Raw genomic sequence first — 26,550 nt, forward strand, 5'->3', positions numbered from 1 at the left:
CATTCAGAGAAGTACTGGGATGTTAAAAATAACACAGCAAAAAGCATCACGTAAATCATGTTTGATTCCCAGTAATTTGCAGTCGACCTCTAAAAACGAATATCAGCCGAAGGAAAATCCAGACGAGGGAAGTCCAACAAAATTAATCTGCGAATATGACGTCCACTATACGAAGAAAAAGTCATGAACTTGCTGTTCAGATTTCATAGTTGTAGTTCGTTAGTTCAGTCAGTGTTGTTGAAACCGTTGAAGAACGAGGTAGTGCCATGGTCAGTTTTGGTCCAATCACCACGTGTAGCATCGTCGCTCTCTCGATTTTATCATTTGTTTATTGCGATAAGTGTAAGTAGATACTGTTTCCCAGAAAAAACGCCTCTTTACGATATTTAATTTTATTATTGGAATCAACATTATAACAGGAGAGTATGTAGCATATATTCTACCTATCAATTCTGAATTTCCTGCTATGTTCAAGGACCTCTTGCTGAAGATTCGATTACTTATATAGTGTAGAAAAATAGTAGGATGTATTTTCATATCATTTCATCTACTGTTGTTAAACTTGTGAAAGTGTAGTTGACATCATCGTAAAATATATATCAAAGTTTCGAATGTTTTATGATTGTAAGTTAAAATAAATACAAACCTAAAAAACTGTTTTAAATCAAAAAAATACCACTGTGAGGTCCAAGTTTTAAATTTTCCTGTAGTATTATGTGAATATTATGAAAATATGATAAACAGAAATTTATATGACGTGAAAACTATTAGATACCCTTTTTCAACTCCATCATTCAAATATTGATTATCAGGGAACCGCATTAATCCTTTAGTAAGAAATATCGATAAATTTTGTCGATATACAAACATTGCCGCATCAAATCGTCAAAATCTTCTGACACAATAATGCGCGGACTATATTTCTTGGATACATGTTAATATTTTGTGATATAATGAAAAATCATAAGTTTGGTGACAGATGGAAATAAGTAATTCTGATATATCGAATAAATATCTGTTCCAAACATAAATGAAAATTAACAAAATCAAGTGCTATTCATAAAATTAACAACCTTCATTGACATTTATACTTCTTTCCTACCTAATTTATTTTTTCATCATTTTTCGAATTGAATTATTCCAGAATATAGCAGACAAAGGTAAATTTACAAAATTTGAAACAAAGTCTCATTGGCAAGTTTTTCAAGATTTTTCAGAAGTATTTTTTTCAGGTGTTCCATCATTTTCGTTATTTATTTCTCCACCCGGATACGTTATTAGCGCTGCCGTTTTCTAAATAGATTGTTTACGAATTTATTCTCACAACGTGTAGAAACAATATTAATACTTCTATCGATTATGTATGGCGATTATGTACATTACCTCATGTGTTATTTGAAAGATACTTTTCAGAAAATAAACGAAAATCCTACAGATCTTTATATTGAATCGAATTGATCAGAATTGGTTAGAATTGAGAGCAATATATCTTCACAAATATTTGTTTTTTTGTTTTGAGAAGTTGTGGGTTTGATACACATTTGAAAAGTTGTTTTTCGTTTACAGCTGCCTTTTACCTAAAAACGGCATTCCTCAAAAGTTTTGGGTTCTGTGAGCTGAGGATTAACGAAGTTTTACTTTTTGAGCAGTTTCAGTGCGGGTCCTGTTTCTCTTGTCAAAATAATTTTATTAGCAATTTTTCTTAAATTGTATTACCGCCTTTATAATCAGAGATTCAAATTTAATTTGTCTCGATACCGGTCTAAATAGACACGAAGTAATGATTAGATTCATCTGTAGACACATACACATTTTTTATTTTTTTCTGCATGTGATTGATTTTTCTGTGAAAGTTTTAATTTTGGGTTTCCATAGCCGAAAAAAATGTCAATAGTTTCCCAACAATATCACATTCCCAACTTTGTTGGGAATGTGATATTGAATGAATATCACATTCCCAACTTTGTTGGGAATGTGATATTGAATGAGTTGAGAATAAAATTATTAACGTTCTCATTATACAGGGTGATTCAAAAGTACTTTGACAAACTTCAGGAAGTGATTCCTCACAATATTCTAATATGAATTGTCCAAATAAATAAATGTCCGGAAATGCTTCGTTTCCAAGATACAGGATGTTGAAGTTTTATTTTCGTTTTATTCAAATAACTTTTGAAATACTGAACTTAATCAAACGAAACTTGATAATAGGAAGTTTTTGAGGTGTCGAATTCGAACCTGATGTTCTTATTGCTCTTACTCGTAGGGGGCGCCACCTACACGTCTTTTTCTTTTTTAAAGATTCATAACTTTTTTGGGCGTACTTCTAGCACATTTTTCAGTAAAAAAATCGATTCCAAAATCGATTCCTCTATCATATCTACGTAAACAAGCTACCCTTGTTACTAGTCGCTGTAAGCAACCGTTTTCTGAATATTTGGACTTGAAAACTTCGAGTCGATTATTTGATAATCGATGCATGTTGAAGTTATTACGAATATTTTGCATTTTTCACAAGAATGCTTTGGAAATAAATTTGACGTTTGTGAGTAGTTTTGGTAATTACATATTTTGTGACAGTTAGACGTTTTGTTGAAGTTTCCGTAAGTAGAAGTAGAAAACACTTATTTTGAGAAAATGGATTATTTAAACAATAATGCTCATTTAGCCGATATGCATTTCGTTTATGGCCTTGCGGATGGCAATGTGCGCGAAGCAAGACGTATTTACCAGGAGCGATTTCCTAATCTAGTACTGACTTCAGCTCCAACATTTGCTAGTCTCCACCGTCGTTTGACAGAAACAGGTAGCTTCAAGAGGGCAGCTGATATTATTGGAAGACCACGAGCAGTCTGAACCCCAGAATTGGAAGAAGCTGTTTTGAACGCTCTCGAGGAGAATCCAGAAACAAGCACAAGAGTAATTGCTGAAGCTGTCAATTCTACTCAGTCCACAGTTTGGAGAATTATCCACGATCAACAGTTTTATCCATACCATATTCAAAGGGTACAAGCTCTTTTGCCACGAGACTTTTCCCAACGCATTACTATGTGTCAATGGTTTTTGAGAAAATTGTCTGGAAATTTAAGATATGTAATTTGAGATATGTACTCTTCACGGACGAGGCAAACTACTCCCGAAATGCTATCACAAACTTTCATAAGGTCCCCAAGGTCCCCAGATCTAAACCCGATAGATTTTTATTTTTGGGGACATTTGAAGTCACTAGTTTATAAGACTCCAGTAGTGAACGAGGAAGATCTAAGAAACCGAATAGTAGACGCCTGTGAAACAATAAGAAACACACCAATAATTTTTGAGCGGGTACGAGATTCAATGACTAAACGACTGACTGCCTGTATCTGAAGGTGGACCTGACCTGAAGGTGGACACTTCCAACAATTTATTTGAATACAATTTAGTTTCGTTTATTTAGTTTATTCTACATATTCCTGAAATGAAATGTTGACATTTCTTGCAAATTTTATTAAAACAAATACTGATTATGCACCCCTGATACAAAAATAACTATTTCGCTTAAGGATGTCATAAAGGAACGTACCCAACAGTAATGGCCTCTTCAAACGAGTAATACATCAAATTCATTTCCAAAGCATTCTTGTGAAAAAAGCAAAATATTCGTAATAACTTCAACATGCATCGATTATCAAATAATCGACTTGAAGTTTTCAAGTCCAAATATTTAAAAAACGGTTGCTTATAGCGACTAGTAACAAGGGTAGCTTATTTACGTAGATATGATAGAGGAATCGATTTTTTTTCTGAAAAATATGCTAGAAGTACGCCCAAAAAAGTTATTATTCTTTAAAAAAGAAAAAGACGTGTAGGTGGCGCCCCCTACGAGTAAGAGCAATAAGAACATCAGGTTCGAATTCGACACCTCAAAAACCTCCTATTACCAAGTTTCGTTCAATTAAGTTCAGTATTTCAAAAGTTATTTGAAAAAAACGAAAATAAAAATAAAACTTCAACATCCTGTATCTTGGAAATGAAGCGTTTCCGGACATTTATTTATTCGGACAATTCATATCAGAATATTGTGAGAAATCACCTCCTGAAGTTTGTCAAAGTACTTTTGAATCACCCTGTATATAGCTCTGAATTTCAATATTTGTCAATTTTTCATTTCTTCGGATTCCAAATGTGTTATTACTTTTTTAGAAAACCATAAACCGAACCTTCACTTTCAACTTCAAACTAACATTCGTCGTAGCGTACCCCCGCTAGGTGGCTACCTTGTATATGAATCGACATAACTTTTGATTTTGAGTCGATTGACATGACCCCTAGCGTCCGGAAAGGTCAAATAAAAAAGTCGGAGAACGCTATATCAGCGTTGCGACGCTACTTGTTCTTTAGTCGTCAGTTTAGAATTTGATTTCTTTTCCGAAGACACCGATGAACGGTATCACTTGAGCTCAACAGCAAGGCCTTCTTCGTTCTACTAAAAAGTGCATCAGACATAGGTGTGCCATGAGTGTCATCGAGCAAGACCCAGGTGTTGGACGCTTCCGATGCCCGAAGTATAAGCAGAAAGGTTGCGCTACGATGTCATTGACGGCTAAGCAGTCAGCATGTTTATGTATGGTCAAGGTTAGGTTAAGTTAGGTAGGTTAGGTAGGTTAGGTTAGGCAGGTTAGGTTAGGTTGCGTTAGGTTGGGTTGGGTTGGGTTAGGTTAGGTTAGGTTAGGTAGGTTAGGTCAGGTTGGGTAGGGTTAGGTTAGGTCAGGTTAGGTTAGATTAGGTTAGGTTAGGTCAGGTGCGGAACCTCTTTTCATGGAAATATGTTTTTCTAATCCATTTGGAACAAGTTTATCATTTGACCTCTGTGGACCCTGCCTTTTTTATTTGACCTTTCCGGATGCTAGGGGTCATGTTAATCGACTCAAAATCAAAAGTTATATCGATTCATATACAAGGTAGCCACCTAGCGGGGGTACACTAAGCCGAATTTTTACCCAACTTCAGTCCTATTTTTGATGGGATTGAAGCTCGATTGAGAGATTGTATTTATGTAACTAGCTCTTGTACTATTTATTCATATGAAATTTCCACTGCGAGTAAATGATGTATCAGACATAAAAATAAATAAAAACATATATCTTTGAAATGAAGAAAGGTCAAACGTGTTTACTTACCATTGATTCATACGAGTATTCTCAACGGAATGTATGAATATTTGATTAGGAGATGGAAAAAACTGAAGACACCAACTTGGTTGGTGAAACGCGCGTCTAAAAGAGAATTGCATTTCTGGTGATTGGAAAAAGTGCTTGTTTTAGATTTATTTTTCACCAGAGGTTCCAATTTCACCTTTTTCTTGAGAAGGAACTCCCAATATCAAGACTTGGTCCACTGAATCTATTATGCTAATGAAATTCCTTATTAGAATTGAATAATTTGAAAGTATTGAGTATTGTAACTAATGCAAAAATTGATAGTCGTACTTTATACTTTTGAATATTAATATTTTCATATTGAGATAATATTTCCGAAGAGAGATTTTTCATAAACAAATAAAAAATGTTCAATTTGGCTGGCTCCAAATTGAATTCTTGGAAATTTTCCTAACTTTTATATCAAGACTACCGTTTTCAAGACCGTACATATTTATATTGGCCAACAATAGTAACTTACCACCAAACATTCCCATTTCTCACTTTCAATACAAACAGATAAAGAATGTTTTTTTATTGTAGTTTCTAGAAAAACTAGAAGAGATAAAAAAGTTTGATTTGACCACTAATATTACGTAATCATCAGATTTGATGAAGTTGATTTGTTTCCAGATTTATAATCATTCAATTTTAATAAATTGATGGATGGAGCCGTTACTACGTGGTAGGAAATCATAATGAAAAAAGAAATGAAAATTTCTATGTTTTTTACCACTTTTATTTGTAACTAACGTTTCTGCAGTTTCGTGCTATACGGACAGTTTCAAACTTATACAATAAGTTTATATAAGTTTGTAGTTGTAGTTTGTATAGATTTCTAGTTGTGTATAAGTTCGAAAATGGCCGTATAAGACGAAACTGCAGTAACGTTAGTTTAACTCTGTGAATTATGATCACAATAGTTATCAGTTATAAAAAATTCTTCAATATGTGCTGTGAATATACACAAAACCGATTTAAATAATTGGTCATCAGTGATGGAGGTGAACGGAGCCGGAGGAGGTCATCATCATCACAAAGAGATGCTAATACTTAATTAAACACATGCAAAAAAGTAAATGACTTTCGAATGAAATCTCGTTCTGGGAATTACCCAGTATGAGATCAGTCTTACCGTGGTCTATTCTGGAAACAACTTACTGTAATGATAATAATATCGCTGTTCTTCTTTATTGTACGTGAAGTTGATTGCTTTGTAATTGGTCATGAAGTGCAACTTTTGGAACTACACTGGCAGTCATTATGTCGGGTAACTGAATGCTATAAATCAAATGAACTCAATTACTGGAGTTTTTTCCCAACATCAAACCGTTATTTCAACACCTCGACACGTGTTTCGGTCACCAAGTGATCATCTTCAAGAGGAAGATCAAACAGTTTGAGGTGTTAAAATTACGGTTTGGTGTTGGAAAAAAACTTGAGTAATATTCATTACTACACCAAAGATTCCAAACAGTGCATCACAAGAACTCAATTTCAGTTGATATAAAACATGGTATATTTACAATTATTCACTATTAGTGTAGTCCTACCTGTACAAAAAAGGTCAATTTATTCGCCTCAATCATTTATTTGATTATAAAGCTTCAGAATTATTCAGAAACGTGAAAAATTTCAAACAGATGAAATGTACTTCAGAATAGGATTCAGAAATTCACAGGGAAAAATTATAAAACATTAAAAAAAATAATTCAGAATCAAATATAGTTTCAACATATTTCATAAAAGCTGACAAAAAAATTCATCAAGTACACAACATTATTCATCAATTTCTATTTTGTCCCCTTCAAAGTAGTCCCAGTCAGATATAATACACTTCGCCATCGTTTTTCCCAATCCTCGAAGCAGATTCTGGTGTGTCCTTAACCTCAGCGATTCGGTTTTTGACTCTTCGCATGGGTCCAAATCTGGTGAGTACGGTGGTTGAGGCATGATTACGGTGTTGTTTTTGGTAAAAAAATTACGAACGAACATGACGAGGGAGCAGGTGCATTATCGTAATGGAAGAGCCATGAATTATTTTTTCACAATACCGGACGTTATCTCCGTATTGCTTTTTGCAAGCGGTACACAACTTCAAGATAATACCCTTCATTGACCCTACAATCGTTTAGCAACTCCTGATGTACAACGCCATGGTAATCAAAGAAAACAGAAAGCAAAACCTTGACATTTGATTCAACTTGGTGTGCTTCTTGGTCTTGGCTCTCCTGGGTTCTTCCATTGGGACGACTAGACTTTGGTTTAGATGTCATAACCATATACTCATGTATAGGAAAGTAGGCTTTCACCACTGGCGTCACTGTTTTGGTTGGTTTGCGTTAAAACGTGTTTCAGTTATCACGTGTAATTGCTAGTTACACATTCTGTTTAGAATCTGTTTTACCGTTAATCAGCTATCGCACCCCTACGAACGACAACCCTCACAAGTCGAAACTTGTGCGTGCTAAAGATTAATGAGGTTTTACCTTTTGACGTGTGATTTTCAACGTGAGTTGGACGATAGCAAGTGAAAATCGATCGTTTAGCCTGGGACTTAAACCACTGATCTACACGGCGGTCAATTCAAGTGAGTGAACGAAGCACCCACGTCGAACCGGTCGGTTACCGACCAGTACTTGATATATTAGGTTTTCAAGTTGAGTTTGGCACAAAATGACAACAGAAGGGAGGTTTCATCATTTCATTTCAAACCTCAAACAACTTGGGCTGGGTTCTGTAACAAATTTCGCTACTGACTCATTCCTTATTGAACCAAACGATTGTATTATTCTAGAAGATCTATCTGTTTTATAATATGCTGCCATAGATCTACTAGCTTCCTTCAATTACGATATTCTGAAAAACAATTAATGGCTTTTGGATTACGATAATGCACCTGCTCACTCAACATGCTTGTTCATAAATTTTCGGCCAATTATACTAATGGATAATTTTATTTTCGATAATCTATTTTGTATATCGTAAAAAACTTCTAACAGTTATGAGCTCCACTCCTTGAAAAGCTGATGTGTATAAAAATATTCAAATCACCTGAACAACTGATTTCTATTATGTTTTCAAGTCTGCTATTGATAGGCTCACAAATGAAACAGTTTTCAGCTCTGTTCTCAGTAGCAGTCGTGTCAAAGAAACCAATTTACTTGATATTAAACTTGATGGATGGGTAACACCTTCAAGGTTACAAAAGTTCCGGGTTCATTATTCTAAAATAAGTGATAATTGATCGTTAGTGACGATAGTCTGATTAAGATTTTTGGAAATATCACAATATATTTTTCTTCATTGCTAATTTTCTAACGAGAGTTTCACAGAAATTATACAGTTATAAGAAATGAGTACATGATAGTAAAAGTCAGAAATTAAAAGGTGTGGGATAATGTATCAAACTGTTCCTACTTGCACGGTATTATTTCCACAGATCCGTACAGTATGGCTGAGTTGCACATACTCTTTGAATCATACTTTTTTCATTGACCGTAAAGATATGAAACATATATCTCATGTCCTAGTTGCGTATTATAATGCCTATTCTAGCAACTCAATACTAACTTAGCTATATTCAAAATAACAAATCATTTCTGCAGTCTCAACAATCTAGGTCACCATATTTGTTGAGAGATATGCAACTGATCTGAAGGGTTCGATGTAATATAAGCAACCGAATCATTTGCTGGTTTCAATCAACTCTGGTATGACTTGATGAAAACTACGGACGTGTGTGTCAGTTACCATACACAGAATGAGACATGGTCGGTGAAAGGTTGCGCAAACCAAGGATCTGTGTAAGAGAGAAGAAATATTTAAAAAATGAATGAAAACAATAAATTAATGTCCCCTTATTATTACCAATGAAAAGGCGGTGCTTATGATCGACCACGCTTCAATTTGTGTACAGCACCTAATTGATTCCTCTTGAAAAATTTCAATACATTTTCATTCTCAATTATTTGTGAATATCATGTTTGTGAATTCTTATTTTGTAAATATTTCTGGGCAAAGTATGCCATGCCACTGCTTTTTCAAAAAGAATTTTTCATTATCATCAAGTATGTTATCTGAAATGAACAAAAAATTATATGTATTCGATAATTTTGATATGTTTGTATCATAAATAGAAACCCGAAGACGAATTTTTTAGTGTTTGATCTACTCAGGGCCGTCCCCAAGAGGGCGATGGGGGGGGGAACCTCACCCCCTGCTTTTTCGACTTGGGAAAAAGTTGGGAAATTTTGGGCCATGAAGATAGAAAAAAATTATATTAAAAAATTTATTAAAAATTAAAAAAATGAAAATGGGAGAAAAGAAAAGGAGAGGTAATAAGAAAAGGGAAAGAACCAGGAGAATGTTGGGATTTTTCAACATGCATAACTTAAAGAGAATTCTGAGTGGTTTGAAATCTCCAAAAAAGTTTAATTTCTCCCAAGTAAGAAAATAGCCCTGAACAGTACACAAATTTTGAAGTGACAATTTTACAAAATTCCCAATTTTTTGCTGTTTTTCCGACTTGGAAAAGTTGGGAAATTTCGGGCCGTGAAGATATAAAAAATAATAGTAGAAAACAATCAGCACAATATTATTTAAGTGTTGTTTCTTTTCATTTGTATTGAATATTCCTATACATGATGGATATTGTGGAAGACCAAAGACCTTGGTCCAAAATCACGAAAATTTATTTCTATAATAGAAATATCTTGCAGTATCTGTAGACTTCGACAGAGGCACTGTCAAAGTCTACAGATAAAGTGATGGAAGTTTTGAAGAATCTCCAAATACCAAGAGGAAATTCTTGAGGAGACCTCGTTTCTTGTACACCCCTCAACTAGTATTAGAACAAACAAAGGCAACAGCGTGTGTTCGCTGGTTGGGCTCTGGATGAGGCCCATTTCTGGATGAATAGGCACCTGAACAAACAAAATTGTCGAATTTGGTGATTTACCAATATATATGAGATCCAAGAGTGTTCAATGCATCTGGAAAAAGTCACTGTTTGATGTGGATTTTGGGCTGGCGGCGTGATCGGTCCATATTTCTTTGAGAACGACGTTGCCAGGCCATCACTGTCAACATCGATCACTATAGATCCATGATTACCAACTTTTGGTCTAAATTAGGTGATCTGAACACCGACACGTGGTTTCAACAGGACGGCACTACGTCCACACAGCTCATGCCACTTCGGATATTTTACACAAGCGATTCGGAGACATGGTCATCTGACGTGGAGGTGATGTGAACTGGCCACCAAGATCGTGCGATTTGACCCCGTTAGATTTTTTGTGAGGTTTTCCCAAGTTGCTGGTGTATGCGAATAAACCACAGCGGTCCTCAAAACCAACATAAACCATGACATCAATAAAAGTCAGCCTGATTTATGCGCCAAAGTCATGGGATATTGGACATTTCGGATACGCTTCACCCGGAGAAGCGTGCGGACATTTAAACGATGTTACATTCCACACATAATACCATCAAAAGGCCTTTCAAACGAATAATGATAATATCTCATACAAACTTTGTTTCATTTGAATTTAAAGATAGGAAGAGCATTATTCTTCTATGATGAAGGTACAAATTCAGAATTTGCGCGAAGGGAATATTTCGTGAATGTGGCTTGTGAAATATTGACATAACGTTCTCCATCCAAATAAAATGGCAACCATCGTCCATAAATGAAATGGTTTTGATAAAAAATGCATTTTTATTTTCCATTTCTCTGTTTGTATATTTTCCGGCAACTGAGAGGGCGTGAAATATTTCTGTCTGCTTAACAGAAATGAGATCAAACTCTTATCTCTGCATGGCCCGTGACTATGAAAAGCAAAAATTGAAGAGTCCCTATTCATGTCAGCTATACTACGCACCAAATAACTTGGTTGGGTTTTCCTAAAGGAAGAAACCATAAGCACCCTTCCACACGGGGAGCTTCACGTCTCTCGTTTCCGAGAGATAGGTAGGCTCAAAGGAAGGCGTCAAAATGAAACGAGTTCAATGGAGTTTTCAGACGGAGAGCGGAAGCCGCCACGTCTCGGAAGACGAGAGCTCTCACGTCTCCTGCACGTCCTTAAAATGTCCTCCTCAAAATACAAAAGGATGAGTGTGGGCTTCCACAAGAAGAGTGAAAACGGCTCTCCCTGGTTGACGCTTCACACTATTTATCATGGCAGATTACGATATGGAGCTGTTAATTAGTGCTGCCTGCAAACGACTCGCTCATTGGGTTAAATGTCTTGACATTTATAAGGAACTCTGTAAGGTGCTAAACATAGATTTCGCAACTTTATCCATCTCACTCTGGATCGTTGACGTTTCTATCGTTGAGGTTTTTCTCGACGGTAGCGAAGGTATATGGCAACAGCTCGCCTTCGATCCATTCTACGACTAACCTCAAGGAGCCAGGAACTAAAAAGACTCCCGTTGTGAATGGGCGGTAGGTAGGAGTGATGAACGCTTCTGTATAGGAGCGAGAAACGTGAAGCTTCCCGTGTGAAAGAGTCATAAGTGCCACTGAGTTGGAACTTTTTCAAATAAGGCACTTCAGTTTGTACCTGGGTAGGTTCAAAATCTTCAAATAATAAAAAAACAAGGTGAATTCAGAATTTAAGGTGAATACAAAAACTTCGTTGAATTAATGATGAAGTCTGAACACTTTATGAATATTCAAATTATAAAAATTGGCACTAAAGTAGACAAAAAAGCAGTTTCATACAAGTACGATCGATCTCGGCTGAAGACAAATCACCAGTCTAAACTCTAGAAAAAGGTATTTATTATTTTTTATTTTTAAATTTCAAAATTATTTTAGATTTTTTATTCCACTCCTAACATAATGATCATTCATGTCCATAACATGTATATATTCACTTTAATGAAATGAATAAAAACACTTTTGTCTAAATACCACTGGAAAATTTTATTTTATGACCGTTTCGGGTTTCATCCCATTATCGAGTATAAAACTGAAATCTGAATTTGGAACATCGATTTTACAGAATTTTCAGGTATGCTGCAAGGCCAGGTATTTGGGAGACAGGATGCCAACTCAAAATACCATCCTGAAAATTCTAGAGGTTGTTAAACTCATAAATTCAAGAGAGGATACCTACATAGATCAAGTTGCTCGTTTAGGGGTATATGTTTCTGATTTTTAATTGGTTTGTTAATTTCCATGGCCTCCAACAGATTCATTTTTCTCCCTTCATTACATATATGTAGGATTTTGAGGTTATCTTCATTTATTTTGTGGTTTGATTCTTGAAGATGTTCATACATTGCAGATTTTTTGTTCAGACGTGTTCACGCAGTCTTATTTCAAAATTTCTACCGGTTTGGCCTGTATATACTGCAGCACATTCGCCACACTCTATTCTTTAACACATACCTGACTTTTTCATTCTATCCCGTTTGGGTTTTGCATTAAACAGGGTATAATTCACTCATAAGTGTTTTGTGAACCCGAAACCGGTCGTAAAATAAAATTTTCCAGTGGTATGTAGACAAAAATGTTTTCATTCATTTCATTTGAGTGATCATGAATTACCATGAAGTAAACAGGTCATCAATCAACAATATGTATCTATTCACAAAATGGAGAGACATCTTCATCTTCTTGTCCCCGCCGAATATAAAAATTACAATATCTGGGTTTTCCACTTAGTTGAAATCACGAGGTAGAGTATGTTTCTGATAATCCAGCTTACACTTTGAGCCAAATGGAAAACGCAATTTATAATTGCCCTCTGTGACTAATCCCAATCAACTATTATTCATATAATTATTCTCTCTTCCGAATAATCAAGTAGCCTGAAAACGAAACCTTGAAACTCGTTATATTTTTACAACATATGCAATTAAATCAGCCTCTGTATGTAGACATAATAAAAACAATAGAATCAGCATACCTGGTGACCTAGAAAATAATTGCTACTGTCACATATTTTGGTATATCACTAGTGAAGGCACATTTCAGAATGGAGATTCTTTTCTATTCAATATGTTTGCATGGTATTCAAGTATAACTTCATTGTGAGAACTTGCGGTTGTGTGAACTGAACAGTTTTCAAAACCGCAATCGTTTCAGAATACAATAAATTCCACAGGCGCGTTCATACTCACAATATTCTACCTAATCAGTGCTTTTTATGCATCAACAATTTGATTAATTAACGGTTAGGAGGTAGATATTATATAAATATCACTGGAGTTTACTCCCAACACCAAACTGTCATTTTCAACACCTCAACACGTATGTCGATCACCAAGTGATCATCTTCAAGAGGAAGATTAAAATAAATATACATACAACGTTGTCCTTATTTACTCTGGGGTCTCTTCAGTATGAATAAATCTTCGAGCTATCCTTATTTATACCATAGATACCTTTGCTATGTACCTGCATCTCAATTATCTTAAATTAATTTAAGGTAATAGTCAGGTAAATCTGATGAATAAAATATTATTTCGACGAGCTATATAGTATACTATTAGGTATTGGTTCACCATCGTTATTCATAATATCATTATGTTTACTTATTTCTACATTCTAGTAGGGATCTAGATGCCGGTTGCTGTTTACTTGTCTAACTAATCTTAATGAACTAAAGTCTATAGAATGGTTTTGTTGCAAAATATGGTATGCGACTGCTGATTTTTCTGGTCTTCCATATTTTAGGTGCGCTAAGCGTTTCTTTTATCTCATTTCAATAGGTATTTTAGTCTGTCCATAATATTTTGCATCGCAGTCCTTACATTTAAGTTCGAAATATTACAGACTTTTTCGAATTCTCGACTGTGTCCTTTGAATTTCCTGAAAGGCTCTGTAGTGTATGACTTGTTTTGAATACCACCGTCATACTATGAAAATCTTAAAATTATTCTAACGTTCTTCGTGTATTGGTGGTGAACTGAGATATAATTTTCTTGGTTTTCGTCGTTTCTAAAAGTCGTGATTTCGTTCATTCCTAATCTTAACTTTTTCTTCCTTATAATATCATCTACAATACCCCTCAAGGTGTTGAAAATATCGGTTTAGTGTTGGGATAACACTCCAGTAATATTAATTACTACAGCAAAGGTTCCAAACACTGCATCACAAGAAGATATCATCTACTTCTTTCTTTTCAAAAAACTATGAAAACAAACCGTTTACCAGGTCTATCTCAGTTCAATGACCGACATACTTTGGTGAATTCACCAATAATGTCGCTCGTATATGGGATGTGACTTGGAGAAAAAAAAATCTGTTTTTCTGTTAATTAGCTGCCGCCCTCATACGAACGACAACTCTCAAAAGTTGAGAAACTTGTGCGAGCTAAGGACTAACGAGGTCTTACCTTTTAACGGTACAAACGATAATTTGAATAGACTCATAAAAAGCAATGAAGGCAAAACTTTAGTGTCAGACAGATGAGGAGTATACAGGGCTTTTCATGATGAGCGTTAATTAGCCGTTTCTGGCAAACTATTCAACGGATCAACCTGAAAATTCCAAAGTATGCATAAGTCAAAATGACCTACACGCCTAAAATATTTTAGACGAAGCGGCGTTGTCGCTTCTACTAGCGTAAGTAGCTTCTAAGTAGCGGCTTCTTTGATTTTTCAAATGAAACACCCCGTATATATTATGATTCATTATCACTTTGTCAACAAATTCATATACCATTTCCCTATACCTATCTATCACCGTTTAGAAGATATAAATTAATTTCGATATTTTTTTACCAAACATGAACTTTTATAAATGCTGATAATCCTGAACTCTCTTGCACTGAAACGATCAAATTTGAAATGGAGTGGAGTGATACTATGAGGATCTTCACTTCGAATCATATTTTCATTTGCCTCATACAGGGCCTTCAAAAAATGCAGATACTTTGATCTCATGAAGAAATGAGTGGAACTCAATTTTCTCAAATGGAACACCCTGTATATTTCAACATTTTTGAGTTCTACATCCAATTTTAGATTGACTTTGTTCAGATAATACTATTTCTATTTTGAACCGTTTTCGAGATACTTAAACTGTTTCCAACGGAAATTGACATGGTTTTCTTGTTCATCACTCATTTTTGATGTTTCTCAATTAGTCACAGATAATACAATGAAAAGATAATTATTAAAATACTCCTCAACCATCGAATGAAACTTCTCTTCAAACAATAGTTTTATTAACGCTGAAACACGAAATGAAAATAATAAACCCATAAATTAATGAGTTAATTTAATCGTCAGTGTATTTCAGAATATGTTCAAACACATCTCCACCTCTACTTAAACAAACATGTAATCTTTCCAAAAGATTGTCATGTGTAACGCTTCTGATCAAGTCTGGAGTCAAACTATTGAAAGCAGTTGTAACTCTCGATTTCATATCTTCCATTGTTGTTATTGGAGTAGAGTAAACCATATTTTTGATGAAACCTCACACGAAATAATCTAATGGATTGCCATCGGGTGTTCTAGGAGGCCAACGAAAAGGTCCATTATTACCAATCCATCTGTCTTTGAAAATTTCGGTTAAAGCTTCGCTGACTGAATGAGAATTATGGGGTGGAGCACCATCCATTTGGTACCATACATCTTCCTGGTCTATTATTTAAAATCATTTGAATTCCATTCCTCAGTAAATCTTCATATTTTGATGCATTCAAATCATCATCATAAAACTCGATATAAAAAATTGACTCATTCTTTATGGCACAAAATACATTGAATTTCCATCTTTCTTGAAAACCCCTTTGGCGGACAACATGGGGATTTTCTGGCGCCCAATAATGACTGTTGTGTCTATTGAAAACTCCATTTTTTGTGAACTTGGCCTCATCTGTCCATATGATATTGTCAAGGAAATGTTCATCCTCTTGAGTCTTGACAAGTAACCATTCAAAGAATTCCACTCTACGAGGTAAATCAGTCTCTTTCAAATGTTGGACACAGTAGAACTTATAGGGATGCCATTTATGCTTATTAAGAATTCGACAAATTGTCACGTAGGGTATACCTATCTCCCTTTCAGCCTCGTGCAGAGAAGCATTTGGAAATGCATGAAAGTATCCCAAAACTGTTATACCATTGTCATCATCATCTACTTTAGTCTTCTTACGAATGATTTTTGGACGGAAGGTTTCACCTAATCTTGACATTATTCTATTATAATTGGTAGCTATCACAATCAGTCAAAACCACCAATGAAAGTCTGACGTTAAATAATTGGTTTATTTATTTTTCTAAAGCACACTATTAAAAAATATTAATGTGTACTGTTGTACGTTAGAGACCAATACCTCAATGTATACAAATTGTAACTTTTTCTAAGGTAATTACATACCAATTTCGAATTGACTGATGAAAAACTGGATCAAAAAAAAATTGTACTAAGTATAAAAAAAATGTTGAATATCCAAAATAAGTGATGAATTAAAAAAAACGAGCAAGAAAACCACGTCAGTTTCAGTTTGAAACAGTTTATCTCGAAAACGGTTCAAAATAGAAATAGTATTATCTGAACAAAATGGATCTAAAATTGGATGTAGAGCTCAAAAATGTTGAAATATACAGGGTGTTTCATTTGAAAAAATTGAGTTCCACTCATTTTTTCATGAGATCAAAGTATCTGCATTTTTTGAAGACCCTGTATGAGGCAAATGAAAATATGACTCGGAGTGAAGATCCTCATAGTATCACTCCACTCCATTTGAAATTTGATCATTTTAGTGCAAGAGAGTTCAAGATTATCAGCATTTATAAAAGTTCATGTTTGGTAAAAAAAATCGAAATTAATTTATATCTTCTAAACGGTAATAGATAGGTATAGGAAAATAGTATATGAATTTGTTGACAAAGTGATAGTGAATCATAATATGATATTATATTCGGGGTGTTCCATTTGAAAAATCAAAGAAGCCGCTACTTTATAGTAGAAGCGACAACGCCGCTTCGTCTGAAATATTTTAGGCGTGTAGGTCATATCGATTTATGCATACTGTGAAATTTTCAGGTTGATCCGTTAAATAGTTTGTCAGAAACGGCTAATTAACGCTCATCATGAAAAGCCCTGTATAGGTTGACTCATTGTTCTTGCCCATAACTCCATATTGGCTAAACGGGAATAACCTTTTCCTAAAGAATAAAAGAACATAGGAATATTTTCGCGAATGTGAAGACCAATTTCACATTTGCCTCGAGTGTAGGTGAGTTGAGACTGGCCTGAACGAATTGTTTTTATGTGTTTTGTTTTTATTGGGTTATTATATCAACTCCAATATTTCAAGTGTGTAACGGACATTCAGTAATACCGTGAGATCAAACGGCATAAAAAAATCAGGAGTCCGCAAGACAAGTGGTTTTTTTCTATTAGTGGGTGCCTGAGAAATAACAAAAGTTCAAATGAATTGGACATTTATTTGAGGACATTTTTAGGTCTAGTGGTATTCGTAAAGACTATTTCTTGAAATATTCTCAGCTGAATGCATCGATATTAGAACAAAATACCTGAATAATGAGAAATTTTAACAAGGAAATTCAGTTGAAACTACATTGTTCCCATAATATATATGAATAGAGTACGTAAATAAGTGAAGTCATATTCTTCAATAATGTAAACAATAACCAATTTACTTGAAGCGGCTATATGCTTCACCAATACGTCGTATTGCGTTTCCTTTTCGATGTCATTGAAATTGAAAATAAAGGTTTCACTCATGTTAAAAGTTTTTTACAACAAATAAGTTTGATTGATATTTTGAAATTTCTGAATATCATATTATATAAATTGTTGGTATTCAAGAAAAAGTTCAAATCATTTTTTATATCGGTGTATTGTATCTGTGCATTGTATTGGTGAGTTTCAAAGTTTCGATGATTATTCATGATCATATTTTAATGTATGAATCCATTGGTTGAATTCGAATAAAAAGCGAGATTTATTGAAATTGTGAAAATGATACATAAATAGGCTTCAAGAGTCACATTTATTCTATATACTATTATAAATGTAAAACTTTGTGAGGATGTATGTATGTCTGTTGTCTCTTTCACGCCTAAACGACTGAACGGATTGAGATGAAAAAATTTGTTCAAAATCTGTTTTTTCGTTAACCATCTGTCGCACCCCTACGAACGACAACCCTCAGAAGTCTAAACTTGTGCGAACTAAGGATTAAAGGGGTCTTACCTTTCAACGTGTGATTCCTAACACTTCAAATACAGCTATGTATCAGAATAACATATAGGCTACAGTTTACATAGGTTTCGTGTAATTTTGATCATGATATAACGATAAGTATTAGGTGAGTTGGAAAAATTCTAGCTCTCTGAGAGCCATCTTGGCGTGTGCTGCCTATACTGTCTGAGTTACATGGAGATAATTACCGTATGATTGTTCATCTCCAATAGTTCTGTTCTAAATAAAAGTCCGCTAGAGTCCCACAAGGTTCGGTACTGGACCCACTTTTATTCCTAATTTACATTAATGACCTATCGTCTATAAACATCCAAGGAAAATTTACTTTATTTGCTTCATACGTTGTATGAAGTTATTGAGAATGACATCACGAAAGTGAAAGACTGGTTTGGCTCAACTCTCTTGAGCTTGAATTTATCAAAAACACAAGTAGTGTCCTATCGTTGCCAGATTGCAGCCGTACATCTTTATAATATTCAAATTGACAACGTACCAATTTCTAAATTGCTTGGCTTGTTCATTGACAGTAATTTAAAATTCACCAAACATGTAGATACTTTGGAATCGGAGCTCTTCTCTGGATGTTGTCCAATACGAGTAACTGCATTTGAGCTCGGATCTGCAGAAGCTAGAATGGTTTATCATTCCCTTTTTGAATCCCATCTTCGTTATGGTATTTGCTTTTGGGGTGTGTGTTTCTACCACATGCCTCCAATCAGTATTACTTATACAAAAACGTGCAATACGATGCATATGCAAAGCCAAGCCTAGAGACTCTTGTCGACCTCTTGTCGGCCTCTTTTTGCCTCTAACAAAATCCTAACTGTGGTCTCTTTTTATATATGAAATAATCTACCTTCTCTTCAAAAATAGGGTATTGTTTAACAACTTGGACGCGCCAATGTATCAAACCAGGCAAATATTCAGCTTTAAATTACCGCTGCCTTCTTCGACCCTAATTAAAGATTCCATTAATTACAACGGTCTCAAAATGTTCAATCACCTTCCTCTAACTTTAAGAAGCCTAAATGACCTTAGAGCTCTTAAGAAAAAGTTGAAAGACTTGCATTCTATGAGACCTTATTATAGCTTATCTACGATGATAATTTTAATTCAGAAGACTAACTACGGTATTTTATTAATTTGATTTTATTCAATTTAGTTTTAATTAATTTATTTAATTTTATTGACCATGTTTTTATACCCTGAACGTTTCTTATATTTATATGTCTCTTTTCAGTTCATGTTATCACTTACTTTTAGTGATTTTACTTTGGTGATTTCATGTATATGTTATTTATATTTATATTTGACACGGTCGCGGCTTCCCATCTAGACGAAAGTTACAAGTCTGCTGGAACTGCAGCATTGTCTGGCGAGAAATTGAAAAGAAAAAAATACCAAAATCTTGGAAACAACTATCTGTTTCATCCAGTAGCGGTTGAAACTTTTGGTGTTTATGGCCCGGAGTCTCTGTTATTCGTTCATGAACTCGGAAGGAGAATAGGCCAAGCAACGAAAGATCACCGTTCTACCTCTTTTTTGATAGAAAGAATTAGTATTGCTATTCAACGTGGCAATGCTGCTTCAGTACTTGGAACTATTCCTCCTTCACATAATTTTTTGATGAGATCATGCATTGCCCTAATTTCAGTACGGAACTGAAACCTCTTCGAAACAAGCCAAAATATGTGGCCAGTCTCCTATCAAGCCAGTCTCCTATCAAGGTTAATTCACAAGTGATTGATCCACCTTCTTCTTTTTCAGTGCGGTCAGTGGACTCAGGTCATTCTTGGCTTCAAAAAATGAGTTGTATTCCTCGTAGAATTGGTACCATTTCAGTGAAAGCGCTTCTTGAAACAAGAGCCGAATCGATCCCTCTACGAAACCCTTTTTCACTTGGAAGGATCGATCGCAGCTTGAGAAATGGTTCTTATGGAGATTCTGTGAAACGTTTTCTTCCTTACGAATCAGTAGAGAGTTGTGCTTAAAATCTAGAGAAAAAAATTGGATTGGATAATTTAGGAAACACTTGTTACATGAATAGCATTTTACAAGTGTTGTTCATGACGAAGAATTTCAAGAACGAAGTTTTAATGATGAACGAGAACGGGAATGTTTCCTGCTTATTCATCAAACTCAAACAACTATTCATGCAGCTGCAGTTTCGTAAGAAGGTATCATCTTTCCCTCCAACCGATTTCCTGGAGTCCTTGAAGTCCACTAAATACTCGTTAGGACAACAAGAGGATTGTTCCGAATTCTTGGAGTTCTTGTTGAATACTCTTCGTGAGCAAAACAATAGCAAAATCAATACTCCCAGCCGCTCTGGACTGAATGATTCCGTACAACCCATCTCGTCTTGTGTTTGTAAATCTTTTGCTGGAAAAATCCTCACTTGTTTACTTTGTGGTAAATGTTCAAGAAGTACTGAAAACTTATGTGAATTTCTGGAACTTCATCTAGCTTTTCCTAATACGACTAATTACCAGTCCGTGCAAAGCTTATTGTTAAATCATCTGAAAATGGAATTTTTAACGGGTGATGATCGACTGTATTGTCAAACATGCGCCAAACTAACTGACAGTTATACGGAAATAAGTATAGCTGAGGCACCAGTCAATCTAATAATAACACTGATGATTTTCAAACAAGACTCAACCTCTAACGGAAGCAAGAAACTCTTTGGAAGGTTCGAAATAGATGAACATTTCAACCTAGCAGACCACTATTATAATATTCATGCAGTCATTGTTCACTGTGGTTCTGGCGTTGATAGTGGTCATCATTACGCCTTGGTCAAAGAAGGAACGGACTGGTTTAAGTTTGACGATAGTCGTGTCACGAAGTGTTCTGGCGATGCATTGAATTTATTGGAGCCTCTGGAGACACCCTACATTTTGTTTTATGAGAGAGAGGACATTGTTGGATCAAGATCTTCAGATGATGTGGTGCTGCAGGTTTTTCCGGGTTTTCCTGCGGCTGAAAAAGCAAATGCGCCACTGGAATCAATGAAGTCGCCCCGGAGCGCCAATTAATTTTTATTGTTGTATTTATTTTATATTTATCGTTGTCTTAAGTTATAAGTAAAAAAAAAAATTATGGTTATCTATCATGTGGTTGCCACTATATGCAAAATACTGTGCCATAAATACAATTAACTTGGATACTTTTTTTACAAGGCACGTTTTGGAATATCTGTCGAATTCTTATAAAAATTGATACAATTGTCATTTTAAGCATTTGATATTGATAAACTTTCTTTCACACTAAGTAATTTGGACGAATCGTTAAAAGTTATCACGATAAGATTAACTTGACGCAACGTAGTAAGCCATTACGCGTCACGTTTACTGTGAGACTACGAGGGACGATGTGCGAAGATAGAGGGACGAACTGAGAAATGAAGCGCCATCGCTGAAAATGCGACCCGAACGCGGGCAGACGCATGAGGGCGGACGTCATTGACGCTTGTGTTAGTTTTGCGAATTTTTAATAGGTAACATAATTCGATTCTCGAAACTATTCGTTACTTAGTCCAGTTGGCATTTTTATTTACTGTATTTTTAAAGTAAAAATACGGATTACTCGCTGATGTCCGTTCTTATATTAACGTACAGTCGAGGCGACTAAACCTAAAATCTTGAAATATGCAAGCAGGTTCTTTGTATAGCGTAAATAAGCATTGCAAGCAAAGATTGTAATTCAAATTCGTCAGTTTTGAAGTTGGAAACCTGAAGTTCTGGGTTGATGTAAAAATATTGTAACTATTTGTTTAAAATGCTCTGTCTCGAAACTCAATGTGACAAACCAAATTCTACGCGGCTTCGCCCGCGTAGAATTTGGTTTGTCACATTGCGTCCATCTTTCACACTGCTGCCTATGTGAGTGATGATAAGACGACGACCTTTTTCAACTGGAATTTTCAAACCAGTGGACCAACCTTCCATAAAAGCTTGCCTTTCACTTTTGATGTTCTGATCTTGCCAAACCTTCAAGACTTTATGACCCTGATTGACTCATGTTTCTTCACGAATGACTGACAAAACTTTATTTAATGTAGGTATTTCGTCTTTCGTGTAAAAAGAGTGTATTGTTCTCCTAAAAGAATTCTTGACTTCTTCATCGATAACCAAACACTTTCTACCAGTGAATACTTTCGGCTCGAAAAAGTTGTTGTTTTCCTTGAGTTCCTCGAGAATTCTAAAAATTGTCGATCGATTGACACCGGTCATACTTGCGCATTTTTGCTCTACTTCCTCCTTATTTTTTTATTTCGGATAATTCTTAGATAATTATATACATTCATAACAATTGTTTTTTCATTTATATTTAATGGTAACAATATCGGACGCTTCACGATTCCCGAACAACTAGCTTTCATGTTGTATAGCTGTTTATTCAACGCGCTCTCAAAGTAAACTGAAGAATATCACGAATAACCCCGTTAAAAGCCAAGTCGGTCTTATTGATGGGTGCGATGTGTCTGTTGACAGTATAATTCAAAGGAATATCTATTTATACCGCCTTAAAAAAAACAATGTTTTTTCAATCCCCTTCAACTAAATACCTATTCGTTGGAGAATGTCTTGGTTACTACTGGATATATTTCCATAAAATTGGATAATGTTAGCGACTGGAGAAATGTATGGTAAAATGGATTAACAGGGTCTCTCAGTCAAAAAATCAAAAATCAAACTCTGCTTATATATATATATATTATATATATATATATATATATATATATATATACATATACATATACATATATATATATATATATATATATATATATAATATATATATATATATATATATATATATATATATATTTATATATTTGATTGATGCAACTAATTTTCCTTCATTTTGAGTATTTATATTCAATATTAAATTCTACAAAAAGGATTTAAGCTTTATATCTTCTATTAATTATCTGCGAGCGCTTTCGACAGTTGGTAGTACTGTCATCTTCTGGTACTCCTCAAACTGCAGTTTAAGGGGTGTTCTCAGTAAGACTATTGTCATTAACTTTAAAACTTCCACATCTGGAATGGAACATAAGTACAATGAATACTCATAATTGATGAAGTGAAATATATAATTTCAATACCCTTAATTTTCAAAATAGAATATCAGGGAGTAATTTCATTAATTTCTACAAGTTTCAGTGAGCAAATATATGTGAATGTTAGTAGAAAAAAAAAAAAGGAAATGTAGTATGTTAAAATTATGTCATTTTAATTTTTTGTGTTAATCGCTGTGTGTTGTGTTTTAATATTCTTTAGAAAATTTGGCATTCTACTCATGATAATTCGATTCAATAATGTTGATTAATTGTTCAATTCAAACAAGAGTTGGGAATGAAATACTGATAATGGAAGTATACTGAAGAAGTAGGGCGGGCCCATATCGAAAAAATTCAACGATTCATTTTCGGAAGTAGGAGGCAGCTCAGCATATAAAACATCCAATATGAAAATTTCGAATCTAATGAGCCAATTCTCGAAATGAAAATTAATTTTTGCTCTCATTCGTAAATGAAAAATAATCAGAACTGAAAAATGTCAGTAATAGACGGTATAAAACAAAAGTAAGGGCACCAATGTTAACGAATCTTATTAACTGCAATGGAAACCGGAGAAATTCCCCTGATTTTTAAGAAAGCAGTTGTTATAGCGATAAATAAATGAAGACCAGAAAATTTAATATAGTAAACAAATATGTGAATTGGAAACCCTGACGAATGTAATGCCCTAGGTAATGTCCTTGTTCCATTGTTGTGTTCTTTATATATGGATTACCTATTTAAAATTTAAACAGATGGTAATATCATTCGTTTTCCGATGACACGGGCATTTCATATCCAATCGATACGGGAGATGAGCTGAAAAATAAAACAGAACGATTTTATCAAAATTAGTGATTGGTTCACGCACAAAAAACTCTCGATGAATCCCGATAGAATCCATTCTATTTCTTTCACAAGATACGAGTGTCATGAAAATTGAGTATCTTGGAGTAACACTCGATTCACATATGCCATGAAATTTCTACAGTAGTCTAGTGAAAAAAATCAGGCCATTATTATACAAATTAAAGAGCCTGAGAAACATACACCTCAAGATATTATAGCTTACGTTGGCAATCACGATTGCCCTTTCACCCTTTCATTGGGTGGGTGTAATAGCCACTGTACACTTGTAAAAACTGAAAGTTTGTCACAGAAATAATGAGAACGAAATATTAATTCATTAAACGATTCATTTGACAAAACTAAAATTTCAAACCTGCGAAAAATATATGTGTATAATTCAATCATATCAAAACACAAAAATAATCATATATCACTCAATCAATAGAAACTTTTTTGTTTCTTTATTTTTCTAGACTTTATATATTTTTATTGTGTATAGTGTGTTTTATATTTTCTTTCAATTATTATTCAAATATTCAGAATAAGTACTGTATTGTGAAATAACAAAACAGGATAGCCCAATGCGCAACCATAAAGGGTAAAATGGGAATCTCATTGTTTATTTACTGACATAGTAGTAGTTATGAGAGACCCGTGAAACATATATGTGAATGATCCCTGTATTATGAAAGACACAACAAAGTGATTTCTTCTGTTTTTCAATATGGTTAAAAATATCTTTTCTGTAAAAAATTTGTTTTGAATTGAAAGTTCTGTCTTCTACTTACAAAACGTACGATATCTCAAAGTAATCAATCCTAATGAAAATTGTTTGTGAAAATTTTGGGTAATCTTTCAGTATAATTTTCTCAACTACCATGATTGTCTATCGGTGGATACATGAAATAAAAACTAACTCACTCAAATGTGAGTATTAGGCAAATTATTCAATTACTGTTTTCTGGAGAGATACAAGATATTGCACAAAGAATACACAATCTTCGTCTTTGATAAATTTATGCGATATGATTTTTTGAATATAGAATGCACAAGTTTGTTATTTTTTTTATAATATTCTGTATTTTTGTATTCTATTCGATGCTGATGTTACTTGACTGCTGAGCATTTTTCAAATATAATAATTGTCTAAGAATGTATTGATGTGCACATTTTCTGCAAAGAACTGAAAAATTCAATGAAGATGACATCATTGTATGATTTAAATAAATTATATTATCATAAATATTTTGAGTCATGATATTATATATTTGTTTTCTATTTCAGACAGACTATGTGTGGTTGATGGCAAAGGACATTTTAAAAGATCTCAAAGATATTGCCCCCAGCTGGATATGGCAGTTGATAGTAAAGTAGATTGTATTGTAGCACCAGATAGGTGAGTTATAAAATGAAATATCGAATTGAAAACGAAGCTTTTCAAGAATTTCGTTTCTTCAAATTCGTGTCTCTGTATGGAGATCTCGTAAAGACTAATAGATAGAGAAACCTACTTCTTGCAAAGTACAATTTCATGACATTCGATTTCTTTCTGTTACGGAGATAATCAGCAAAACGGAAAAATTCAAAGTTTTAATTTTCCACAAAACTTCCATATATGGTATCATCTGACTTTGGTCACCTTACTTTGAAATACAAATCTGTGTTTTTTATTGACATTTTTGATCGACGATATTCAGTTTATAATATGCAGAAATAGAATTATGTTCAGTAAGATTCTACAACTCGATTGTTATTGGGTTTTCATTATTTTTCTCTAATAAGCAGTCGAATGTAAGCAATACTGACATTTATCTAGCACCTGCATTTCGCACTGATTACTACGACTATGACTTCGCGCGAAAAAATAACATGGAAAATATAAAGAAATCGAAATCGTGGTTGGATGATGAAGAATGATGTGACCCAATCTTGTGAAGCTCATACTGGGTTTTTGTCATCCCTGCAATAAACAATAGCAGCAAAAATTATACTTTACTCTCTCAGTATTTTCGAAACTGAGAAAGAAATGTCAAAACTGTGACGAAAGATCATAGGTTTGTACTTATACATTTTCAAGTTGAAAATGACGCCAGCTAGGCAAGAGCGCGATGCTTTATTGATGTTATCACTATATTTTATGCTAAAATAGATTCGAATTGCAATCAAAAGTTCAAATTTCTGAATACTCAAATAATTTTTACTGGAGTCAAATTCCTCAAGCTCAAGTGGCATTTGTTGACGTATCGAATTGAGGT

At 34.3% G+C, this 26,550-nt stretch overlaps 1 protein-coding gene across 1 annotated transcript in view; it reads left to right on the plus strand.

Moving 5' to 3' along the window:
• Window positions 1–182: 182 nt before the first annotated feature.
• Window positions 183–26,550, plus strand: part of Tsf3 (Transferrin 3) — a 69,024-nt gene continuing 42,656 nt past the window's right edge. The window contains exons 1-2 of the mRNA XM_074169706.1: window positions 183–342; window positions 25,580–25,691. Coding sequence (XP_074025807.1) covers window positions 267–342; window positions 25,580–25,691 — 188 coding nt within the window. The 5' untranslated portion in view covers window positions 183–266. The remainder of the gene's footprint in view (window positions 343–25,579; window positions 25,692–26,550) is intronic.

Source organism: Leptinotarsa decemlineata, unplaced genomic scaffold (genome assembly GCF_025532065.1).
Source record: "Leptinotarsa decemlineata unplaced genomic scaffold, Ldec_3_MD MMD2_P_RNA_scaffold_5, whole genome shotgun sequence".
Lineage (NCBI taxonomy): Eukaryota > Metazoa > Arthropoda > Insecta > Coleoptera > Chrysomelidae > Leptinotarsa > Leptinotarsa decemlineata.